Source organism: Gracilinanus agilis, chromosome 1 (assembly GCF_016433145.1).
Source record: "Gracilinanus agilis isolate LMUSP501 chromosome 1, AgileGrace, whole genome shotgun sequence".
Lineage (NCBI taxonomy): Eukaryota > Metazoa > Chordata > Mammalia > Didelphimorphia > Didelphidae > Gracilinanus > Gracilinanus agilis.
This window is the reverse complement of record NC_058130.1, coordinates 313594001-313606652: the sequence shown is the minus strand read 5'-3', so window position 1 is coordinate 313606652 and position 12652 is coordinate 313594001. Positions and strand designations below refer to the sequence as shown.

General features: G+C 32.9%; 1 protein-coding gene across 2 annotated transcripts in view; it reads right to left on the bottom strand.

The window, feature by feature from the left end:
- The window catches only part of KIAA0825 (KIAA0825 ortholog), a 463565-nt gene extending 453929 nt beyond the window's left edge, over positions 1-9636 (bottom strand). For both annotated transcript variants that reach the window (XM_044662785.1, XM_044662793.1), the window contains exon 1: positions 9506-9636. In XM_044662785.1, the coding sequence (XP_044518720.1) occupies positions 9506-9636 (131 nt within the window). The remainder of the gene's footprint in view (positions 1-9505) is intronic.
- Between the last annotated feature and the right edge of the window lie 3016 nt (positions 9637-12652).

The window sequence follows — 12652 nt, the reverse complement described above, 5'->3', positions numbered from 1 at the left end:
CTTTCTTTCTTTCTTTCTTTCTTTTTCAAATTCTCCATCACCTCTCCATATCATAGAAGCTATTCTCTGGCAAAATATATAGATTATATCTTTCATATTTCCATTTCTCAATTCATTCTCTGGAGGTAAATATTCACAAGTTATTCTTCAAATATTAAATTTATAGCTTTATATAACGTTCTCTTGGCTCTACTCATTTCACTCTTCATTAAATCATGTGGTTCTTTTCAAATTTAAAACAATTAATCTGTTCATCATTTCTTATGGTACAGTAGTATTTTATCACAATCATGTTTCACAATTTGTTTAGTCATTCCCCAACTGCTGGATTTTCTAGTTCTTTGCTCTTATTTCTAGTTCTTTGCCGCTACAAAGAGAGCTGCTATAAATATTTTGGAACATATAAGTTCTTTTCCATTTTTCCCTCATCTCCTTGGGAAATAGACCCACCAATGGTATTACTGGATCTAAGGATTTACACATTTTCATAGCTCTCTGGCATAGCATAATTCCAAATTGCTTTCTAAAATGATTGGATCAGTTTACAGTTCCACCAGTACTGTATTCACTTTTCCACGTCCTCTCCAAATTTGTCATTTTGCTCTTTTGTCATTTTAGACAATTTGATGGGTGTGATATGATACCTCAGAATTCTTATAGTTTGCATTACCCTAATCAGTAATGATTTAGAGCATTTTTTCATATACTTATATATGGCTTTGATTTCTTCACGTGAAATCTGTTCATAACTTTTGTCCATTAGGGGATGGCTCTTATTCCCATAAATTTGAAAAAAAATTCTTGATATATTTTCAATATGAGACTTTTATCTGATAGACTGTCTAGAAAATTTTCCCAATTTTCAGTTTTCTTTCTAATCTTTTAACAAAAGCTTTTCAACTTAATGCACTTAAAATTATCTGTTTTACATCTCACAATGCTCTCTATCTCTTGTTTACTCATAAATTCCTCTCCTATCTATAAATCTGACATGTAACATGTTTCCTGTTCTTCTCTTGATTAAATTTTATTTTTTCAGTCAGGAAAAATCTGTTTTTCCTCCCTTCTGCCCCTTATCCTTTTGAGATATTTAGGTATTTTTATTAAAAGATTTTTAAAAATCAAACTATCTAGAAATTCATTTATGTAAATAAGGAGGTGATAATAATCCTGCTATGGTAAACACTGACTGTACCACATTTGTGGAAAGCAGAACAGGAGGGTGAGGGGCCTTGAATTCATGCCACATGAGAAACATTTGAAGCATTAGGAATGTTTAACTTGGAGATGATGAAATCTGAGGAGGACATGTTTCCAAGTATTTAAAGGACTGTTCAGTGGGAAGGAATTTAGATTTACTCAGCATGACCTCAGAGAACAGATCTAGGAGTAAAGGGTAGAAAATGCAAATGGGTAAATTTAGACTTCTTCCTAACCATTAAAGCTATCCAAAAGTGGAAGGGTCTCACTTAGAAAGCAGTGGATTCCCCTTTACTGGAATTCTTTAGGCAAACTGTAAGATCATTTTCAGATAGCCTGTTGAAAGTGTTCTTTTTCAGAGACAGGTTGGACCATATAACCACCAAGGTTCCTTCTCACACTTAATCTTAGGATTTGTATTCAGTAAGCATTTAGTAAAAGCCTGTCCTATGCAATGGCTTGTGCTAAGTACAGGGTTACAGCTCACAGGAAACACTCTGTCATCTCATTAATTTCATGTAAATTACATATAAAAAACATATGAAATATTTTGTGCCACTAGAGGTAGATTATTTAAACTGTAAAAAGATTGTAAGAGGTAAATAAATCTTTTTTGAAGATGAATTTCTAAAACTAAAGTCATAAAGTGAAATTTTTGCCATTTTGCTCTTTTAAATTTTGTTTTAGGAAAGACCTGTGATTTTTCTGGCATAGGGAACTCACAGTATGAAGGCTTTCTCCAGGGAGGAAGCATTATAATTGATCTCTAATTTCCAGCTTCCAAGCATTACTTGGAGCACTGATCATTTAAGTATCTTGCTCATGTTCCCACAGCTAGTATGTCAGAGGCAGGACCTGAACTCTGGGCTTCCTGCTCTGAGACTGACATTCTATCCATCACCACACTGCCTTTTATTGTGCTCTTAACAGTATCATGTGTAAGAATGAAAAATCAGTCATGTGTGTGGTCTCTAAAAATACGCCCTATAAGGGTGAAGAAAGGGGCTTCTCAGCTAACTTCTGTGCCTGAGTGGGTTCAAAATGAAGTATAATGAAACAAATACCATTAGAGTATCAAAAGGCCTTTTCAGGAAAATAAAGGACTTCAAGGAAAAAGAATCCTCCGGATTTCCGGATAGGGATGGCTTGGCTTTATCCAGGAATAGCAATTCTGAACCTAACATAAGATCTGCATATATTTTCCTAACTTATGTAAACTGTTCTCTGGGCTGTGAAATATGATCTCCCTACATATATACTTCGGCTCTTGGGACCCTTTACCAAAGGCTTTTATTGCAGCATTCTGGTGTATCTCATTCAGTGAAACCTAATAGACACCAGCACTGTGAGCTGCCAAGGCTCACCTGTTAGTGTACCTAAGTCTACTTCATTTAATAATCAGCTTCCAGGTTAATCTCTGACATCTGAGTCTGGGTGCAGGCCAACAACTACAACCTATAAATATGGTAAAGCCTTTTTTAGACAACAACATATTTTAGTAATTTGTCCCAACACTGATAAAGGGATTAAGTAGGTGAATTTCAGGGACCTCCCTCCTTGGTACAAACTGAGCAAGTTTTGATCTCCTTATCATAATAAAACAAAAATGTCTGAATTTTATCTGGCTGATGAAAAACTAACAAACATTTTAGATGTCATACTCCAGTTTAAAACAGCCTTCCCTCTGCCTGCCCAGGAGAGGCCTGACTCTGGCCAGTCCCAAGTGGATTATGTTTGATATTCAAATTAAATGAGATATTTGTAATGTAATTTGTAAACCTCCCTTAACAAAAGGAGGTTTAGTTAGCCATAACAGAAGGAGGGATATTTAACAATGAATAGTTATCAAGGAAACCACATTCTTTCATCCAAGCAGCTTTTTGCTGCTAATCATAGCACAGGCCTCTGGTCAGAACTCTCAGAGAGAAGGGAGTTAGAGCTCCTCAAGGCCTTTTGTACTTAGGCTTACCAAGAAGCAATATTCATTTTCCTTCAAAGAAAAATCCAAGTCAGCTTAAAAAGGGAAAGTGCACTAGTCACACATATACACCACCTCTCACACACATAGCTTTTCTTTTATTATTAGATAAATATTTATAGAACCTAGAGGCAACTAGATGGCTCCATGGATAAAGAGAAAGGCCTGGAGACAGGAGGTTCTGGGTTCAAATTTTGTCTCAGAACACTTCCTAGCAGTGTGACCCTGGGCAAATCACTTAACTCCAATTGCTTAGCTCTTACCACTCTTCTACATTGGAAATGATACTCAATATCAATTCTAAGAAGGTAAGAATATATATTTAGATAGATTGATAGATAGAGACAGAGGGATGGATAGACGGATAAATGGACAGATAGAGATAGAGAGTTGGAGAGATAGAAAGATAGACAGATAGGCAGACAAATGATAGATTAGATAGAATATATATTTATAGAATCTATATATTTCAATTTTAATACTTTTAAAGAGATATAAATTGGTACAAGACTAGCATGATCATGGCCCACGTAGAAGTGAGAAATCACATCATTTTAGAGCCCATCTAAATCCAGTCCTTTCTTAAACTGACCCATTATAACATAACTGAGCATTGGTCATCTAGCCCTTGCTTAAAGATTTACAGTAAGGCTTACACCTCTCTCCAGAGGTGGTTCATTCTACTTTTTTTTTTTCATAGCTCTAATTGTTTGGCAGATTTTTTTTTCTTAGCTCAATCCAAACTTGCCTCTTTGCAACCAGAATAAATCCATTTCTTGTCTTCCTCACACTGGGCACCCTCCTGCCAAATCCTCTCTTTTTCAAGTCAAATGTCCCCACATTTTCCCAACTATTTCTCATTTGGGCTAAGCTATAAGTCTTACATTTTAAAAAAGTTTTAACAATTAGATATGCAATTAGCATGTTCAGTATTAGTATTCAAATGATACTACAAAAGTGGTACTTGGAAAGAATGGTTCGCTTTCTCTATTAAATAAGCTAAAAAATTTTTCTAACATACTGCTTTTTCATATCATGCAAAAAACTACTTTTACTATATGCGAGAAAACCACAAAACCCAAAATGTTATATTTCATATTAATAAGGAAGGTATGAATATAACTCTCTGTAGTCAATGCATTTCTAAAATGATTAATTTAAATTAAATTATTCTTTTAATTAATTAAAGACAGGGACTAAGACAGGTAGTTATTTAAAGGAAACTTGTGGTAAAACGTTTTCTATATTTGACACCTTATTTACAAAAAAAGAGAACTCTGAATGAGTCCAATGTATGACAAGTATTTAAGTTCTGAAACATGTTTTTGTAAAAGGGAATTCTTAATCTCTTGCTCTAATTTAACTGGGGAAAGAGTTGGCTAAATTAGAGCAAGGGATTAAGAATTCCTTTTTACATTTTGAACTTTGTTTTTTTTTTTACTCCAAATCTAATGTTTTATCATTACACTATATTTCTTATCATCTGTGGAAATACCACATTTGTTAATCACTTTACATTAAATTTAGATGTTTATCAATAAGGTAGCTTACTATTATAAGATGTCTTTAACAAGCATAAGGGAATAAAAAGTCTTCCAGTTGTTGGCATATGACTTTTTTTCATTCATATGTGTGAAACTTATGAACTTGTATATCTTCTGTGAATAGTCTGTTATCTACTTGTTCGTATATTAAAAACATTTTTAATCTGTGGTTTCCTTTTTGTTGTTATATGTTATTTGCTTTGCAACTAATTTGCTTTCAAAGAAAAGTTCAATAAAAAGATATGTTTATGTTTTTATCAATAAAGGAAATTAATCCTTTTGATTCTTTTTTAAATATCGATTGAAATTGACTGGGTAATGGAATGACAAGGTCATATCTGTGCTTTAAAAAGAACACTTTGGCAGTTGTGTGGGGGATGGATTGGAGAAGTAGGGCTGAATCAGGGAGACCCATTAGAAGGATATGATAATAGTCCAGTCAAAAGGTGATAAAGGCATTAACTAGGATGGTAGCCATGTGAATGGAGAAAAGACAGGTGAGAAAGATGTTATAAAAGCAGAATTGATAAGACTTGGCAATTGATGAGATGGGGAGACAGAAGATAGAGAATGAAAAGTTAAGAATGACTTCTTGTGAATCTAGATGATTAAAGGCTATGATGCCTTCAATAGAAACAGTTAGGAAACTATTCCTAAATAGTTAGGAAAGGAGATGATTTGGGAAGCAAAGAGCTATATCTGGGGGTTAGGAATTACCAATCTTTAGCAGAATTCCCTGCTGTTCTTTCAAAAGAAAGTAGAAATGAAATGTAATGCTGTCAAAACTTTTACTTTCTGAGATGTATACAAAGGTAAGCTACAGTATAGCATGTTGAAGCCTAATAAACTTACCAATAAAAACACCTTAATAAAAGTCATAAATTTTTACTAAACAATATAAGAAGAAAAATAATTTTCTCTCAAATTATGACTTTACCTCAATAACTTGTTCAGTAGAAAAATTCCAATTCAGCTCAAAGAATGAGGTTTTCAAGCTAATCAGTTTTTTTTTCCTGGCATTAAATTTTCAAGGCCTGCAGAGAAGGCATTTTCAGAATTCACATCTGCTACATGTGCCAATTCTCAATGCCAATTGAGAAAAAAAATTTTAAAGTATATGGTTTTCTATCAATGAATTCTACTGTAAGGCTTTTAATGTCACATAGCTCTGACTTGAATAGAACCTTAAAATTGAAAATGGTAGAGGAGAATGGAAGTCTACAGTAAAATGCAGGTGAAAGTTCTGTGACCTCTGATCTAACTGATCTATTCTTATGAATCACTGCTTTGGGGCAGTGAAAAGGCCTTATGGCTCATAAACTAGATGATATTCAGAAGAGCAAAAGAGTTCATACTTAGAGGCCTGGGTTACTGATGAGGTGGGGGTGGGTGGGAGGAGTAAATATAATGAAGACTACCATATTTAAGAATGAATTACTAATGTTTTTCTTTTTAAGTATTAATAAAAAAAACCCTCACATATCACATAGACATTCATTACTTATTCAATGTATACCACTGGGAAACAAATAGAACTGTTAGAATACAAAAATGCCAAAGGTAATTCAACTACAGTGGTGTAAGTGTAGCATAACTGATTTGTCATGACATACAATTTTCTAAAAGCTATTCTGTTAGAAGGCAATAAATGGGTGAACAAATGATTTACACTCTTCAGAATCATAGTTATTATTCAGTATTTTATTTTTTTAAAAAATATGTAGTGTATACTATTATGTTTATTCTCTTGGGTATAATAAACACATAATTGAATTTGATGAAAAATGAGTTTTATTCCAAATGCAGCATATAGTACACACAGTAGCTCCCTTGTTTTATCCCTTGTGAAGATCAATGGTCACTTGAGATGTTTTCACTCTATGTTAAATTTAATATATTGGCAATAAAAATATTTTTAATTTAAAATTACATTGATATTTTCCTCCATCTTTTTTGTTTTTTAAACCATAGGTCATTTCTAAGTTTTAGCCCAAATAACATTTTACCAATTTAAAATATCATACTTTAATTATTACCCTCTTTTTAAATATTTTCTTACTATGGAGGATAGAAAATCAAATGTAGCATATTCAGTTTTTAAAAAAAGGATTCTGCAGTGAGAATGTCAAAGGTTTCACTGATATCTGTCATTTGGATGGAAGCAAAAACAAACCAAGGAGAATAAGGTTATATGTCTTACAAAGGGATTTGTTTTTTTAAAAACTCTACCTCCACCCCCTACCACCATGAAATGAATTCAGATAATACTTCTTTTATAGCAATATTGCTTATAATTTTAAACAAGCACCCCTCCATTAGAGTCTTGCCCTGTCTTTAGGTAAAGGAGATAAATTTCTCTAAGGAAATATATGCCAATATAGCATAAGCCCTGTTAGCTCTTTATTACCAAGAAGGAATGGTTTGGGCTCTGGTATAGTTATCAAAATGGACTTTGTTTCTGTCTAGTATTGTCTGGAGAGGCTCATCATAAGGCTAGTTATCAAATGATGAAATATTTGGCTCTGGTAACTCACAAAATGTAGAAGGTCTAAGATCTTTGTTGAAAGTGAGTTTCTATAACAATAAAATCATAGAGCTTTCAAGTTATCAAAGTGAGTAGCTTTCAGGAAATTAAATCTGCATATTTTTCATGACCTCTCTTATACTGTCGGTATCTGCTAATTTTTTATTTTTTAGCTACAATAACTCAAAAAGACAATATATAAAGGTATGTACAAAATCCTTGATCTTCTGAAAAATTAAAGGAGAAGACAACTACAATATATTTGCCTAACATATCCTATTTGGGGGACTTGGTATCTAAGAGCACCATTATAACATATGATGATGGATTGATTATATGCTTACATAAAAGTCAATATGAAAAAATATTTTACCTATTTTCATATTTTTAGATTCTGTGAAAATTCAGATAATTTTATCTGGATTTTAAAGAAACAAGAGAAATTATAATATAGAAGTACTGATTCTTTTGAATAGAACTTTTTAAAATAAAATTCTTTTATTTCCCCCAGACATGATATTTGTATTATTAGTATCCATTGAGAAAATTATGACCAGAAGCTATTATGAATTTAGCAACCCTTTTGAATGAATTTGATGTAACATTTAATTATGCAAAACTTAAAGTATAGGTATCCTAATAATTACTACAACATCCACATGGGATAGATAACAGGACTAGTCCTATGATTTAACTAGTTTAGGGAACCTCCCAGGTGAAGAAACCCTAGGCAAGAATACAGATTGGCATCTTCTCTGAAATTTATAGTCTTTAGAGAGTTGCCTAGAGTATTGAGAAGTTTGGCTATCTTTCAGCATCACACAAGTCATTCTCTCAAAGAAGGGACTTGAATTCAGGTTATCCTGGCTCTTAGGTCAATGCTGCCTCTCAACATCTACAGATAATGAAAGATTATAATGCCTATATGTACAATCAAGCCTTAAAGAAAGGAAAATCTGGGTTCAGTCTCATGTTCAAGTTCAATCTGGGTTCAAGTTTGACATAAAATGGCTTTTGTGACATTGGGAAAGAGATCTAACCTCTATATGCTCCTAACAATGCTCTAAGACTCTAAGTTGAAGAGAAAGGCTGACCTGCATCAGTAGACAGAATTTTCCCATCCAGAAGGTCTCTATTAACAATGAAACCACAGATTTAATCATTATATCTATTCCTAAATGTGCAATACATACTACTTATTCAATCTACATAAGGATGGTTTAATATTTATGGATTAATATACGGATTCTCAGATTCCTTGCAATAATTCAGCAGCTCAAGCAGCTGAAGCTTGTTGGTGACAGGTTGGCAACCACTGTTAGAGAACATTGTGAAATAATATTTTTCAATGTGGTCTGCATAATTGTACTCCTAAAATCAGGTGAATTACTGCATGTAAGACCCATCAATAGGAAATCAATAAAGTAAAAATCAGTTTACAACCATTGGTCCCTTGGGCATACAAATGTTTAGGTCAACAAAGATCCATATGAAAAGTTATAAAAGTGACCCAATAGAATACTATTTTCCCATCCTTCCTTTATGTCCTCACAGGTCATACCTCCTTTCAGGATTACTTGACAGGAGTTAAATTATCTCTGGCATCCTTTTGAGAAAAAGTCACATCATCACTAAAGCCCAAGGTAAATGAGAAGCAAATTTAGGACTTGAAACCTCATAGAAAGATGATGTGTCTTTAAAAGATTTACCAGTATGAGTACAGTCTCCATCAATGCAGAGTATAACTCTTTAGTAGATGACTTCATGAATTGTTATGGACAAAAAATTACAAATAGCATTATTTAAAATGTTCTGTTTTCTAAAAGTCAGCCATAATTCACTGGTCTTATTACTATATATCTCTTGATAACAATCTGAAATCTGAAGTTCTGCTTTTATATATTTATGTAGTTTCTGTGAATTATAGTTCTCCAAATGAGAACAACTGATTTGATATACTAATGAAAATCAAATGCTATTACTTAGAAATAAATAAGATACTACTAATTGCTACTTGGGAGAAAATTCATTTTAGATATCCTTTCAAAAGAAATGCCCATATCTTTCATCCTTATTAAAAGCACTAATTTAGATAAAGGTAGTCATGTTAAATTTTCAGGCAAAGGCTTAAAGGAAAAGCTAATGGATTAAAATATAAAACAATGTAATTGTTCAAAACAGAGTAGACCTATAAATAAAGTCACTGTAAAAACAAACAAACAAAAAACCTTCAATTTAAAAAATTAACACTATTTTTACCTTGCAGCATTTTTCTCAATCTTTTCATCAATGTCACTGAAGATCTGTTCAAATTCCACATCTCCAGGAAATGAATTTAACAAACAATCTACGTCAAAAGAATTGTAAGAATATTCATCTCCCCAATCCATTTCAAGGACCTGAAACAAATTTTTAAAATGTATTAGTTATTAAGAAATGCAAATAATGTGATTTATAATAATCCTAAACTAAAAGAATATTTAAAACATACAAACACAAAACCTAAAGTTTAATAAGACAGTACAGCAATTGGAATCATATCAGAATAAAGTAAATGGATTTTTAAAGAAAACTATTTTTTTAGTGATAACTAGTTTCCTCTCCATGGCCTTGAAATCTTATAAAATAAAATTTCTCAAAAACCACATCAGCATCCTATATCTATAACTATGAGATTTACAGTAATAAAAAATTATAGATCCCCATAGACTATCTAACAAATTAGTAAGAGCATCATTACCCTGTTTCCTCTCCTTGCTCCAACCAATAGCCTACACTTGGATCCTAGAGAATCAGATAGAGATTCTAGAAGTAGATACATTGTAAGACACAGGGTGAGACCTTGTGGATCCATGGCATTTTCTCTCTCTGACCACAAACCCTTGTCTTTCCAGTGGTCTCTCTTTGCCTAACTACTCTCAAACATATCAGTTTGAAATCCTTCCTGTTCTCCCATTTCATCATATTTGTCTTGATTTCACTTTCTTCGCATTACAATCTTTATCCTATCATTAACCAGTTCAACTATATACTATCTTCTACCTTTAAATTCCTTGTCCCTCTATCTGAAAGCCTCTTCTGCCTTGTCACATCTTAAATATGGGTAACCCTTATCTTCTGTCCTCATTCCTACTAATATTAGTTCTGCTGAACACAAATGGAGGTATTAATACAATTCCACAAATTTGTGCTACTTAGTCATATTTGAGCTGTCACTGCTTATTCACCACCATATAATAAACTTTTCCCAAGTTAATTAATTAAATATAACACATTCCAACTAAAGTATCTTAACTTTCTTTGGTTTATTTTTTCTGACCTAACCTCACTGAAGTACTCTACTAGGGTTATAACAAGAATATAGCATTGTAAGTAGAACATATTATCTCCAAAGCTAATGGATAACTAACTGCTTAGAGATCTTCCATCAATATTTCAATGACCATGTTTTCAGAATATCTGTAGAGAAGAATTCTTTTTGGGTAGAAGTGAAGCTAAATGGCATCTGAGGTTTCTTCCCACTCTTTTCTTGTGTTTATCCTCATCTTCCCAGTCATCCCAAATTATAACCTTGGAAGCATTTAGTCCAACATGCTCATTTTATAGATGAGAAAACTGAGGCCAAGAGAGATTATATAACTTGTTCAAGATCAAAGAGAAAGTAAATATCAGAGGCAAAATCTGAGCCTATGTCCACTGGCAGTAATGAGAACCAGTAAGTTTTCATTGCATCATGTTATATCTCTAATACTTAGCAAGGTGCCTAGAACACAGTAATCACATAAACACTTGTTATTGTTATTATCTCAACTAGTTAAAATCAACAGGAGGTCTTGTGTATCACCACAAATTCATTTTGGAAGAATGATATAAAAGAAGTTATAGATGAATGTTATTGGTTCTTAGTTATTAGTCAGGGTAACATAAAATATTCTCTGAAGACATCAGAACTTATGTTCAACAACATCAACAAAAAAATGAATCAATGAAATGTCAGGTATCATCTGCAAATAATTTGGCAGTATTGAAGATGAGAATTTTTGCCAGAACCCATATATATTAGACTAAGGTTTCTGAGCATATAAAATATTTCCAAGTAGAAAGGGGACAGGAAAATTATGAGGAAAAATAAAAGAAATTAAACTTATTTTCATGCTTAAAAAAAGTTGTGGATAATGGGTACATTTTGATAAGCACAGAAAGTTATTTTCCCTTTTAAATATCACTAGTAAGTGGCATTCATATTTCACAGAAAATCCTGGCTGTATGGAACATTATATATGGAATGATGAAGTAAAGAGAATTTCTTAATTAGTAGGGACCTTGGAGATCATCTTGTCGATCTCCCTTATTTTATATGTAAGAAAGCTGAAACCCAGAGATCAAATATCCAGCCCAAGATCATATATGGCTAGTTAGTAACTGAGTCAAGTCTTAGAACTTGTCTTCTGACGCCTGGTCCATCAGATGAATACAGATGACACAAGAGCATATTAAAAGAAACATTTTCAGAGTAACTCAAACTTCCTGGCAGTGTGGTGTACTAGAGTTCGAATCAAGGACTTGAATTCAAATCTTGCCTCTGTTTCTCATAATGCATGTAGCCTTGAACAATCACTTAAACTCTATATGGACTCTAGGTTCCTCATCCTTAAATCCAAGGGGTTGGCCTCTGAGATTCCTTCTAGCTCAAAATTTATGATCCAATGATCTTGGGATGTCACAGTAGTTAGAGCACTGGATCTGGAGTCAGGAAGACTTTATTTTAAACCCAGCCTCAGACACATAAAGATATATAAACTGTTTGCTTCAGTTTCTTCAATTGTAAAATGCAGATTACAAAGAGACCTATATCCCAGGATTATGAAACAAATAAGATTATATTTGTAAAGCACTTAGCACATTCCCTGACACATGGTCAGTGTTATATAAATGCTTATTCCCATCCCTCCTTCCCCATTAGAAATTGATGTCATTGTGGGCAAAAAATCCCATCTACAAAAGGATTTTGGTGCCATTGTCTGAGTCAATATGGACTTCAGGATAGCACTTCTTATTTTTTTATATATAAATCATAGTGCATTTGTGTAATAGGTATAATGAGACCTTATTTTTTATTTTTCCTCATTAAAAAAGCTTTTGTTTATTTATATTGTATCTAGTTACTTATATTAGAAATCAAAACATTTTAGTGTTATTATAAAGATAATTTTGATCTCATGGACCTACTGAAAGGGTCTCAATAAGATCCACTAAGGGTTCCTAAATCCCACTTTGAGAACTACTTCTCGATAGCAATGGGAACGAAATAGGAGAAGGGATACCAATATTATAATTCATTTATAATGATTGTGCTGGTTTCTTTATTGTCATCATTGGTCTTTGCTTACTGAATGATATGGTTTT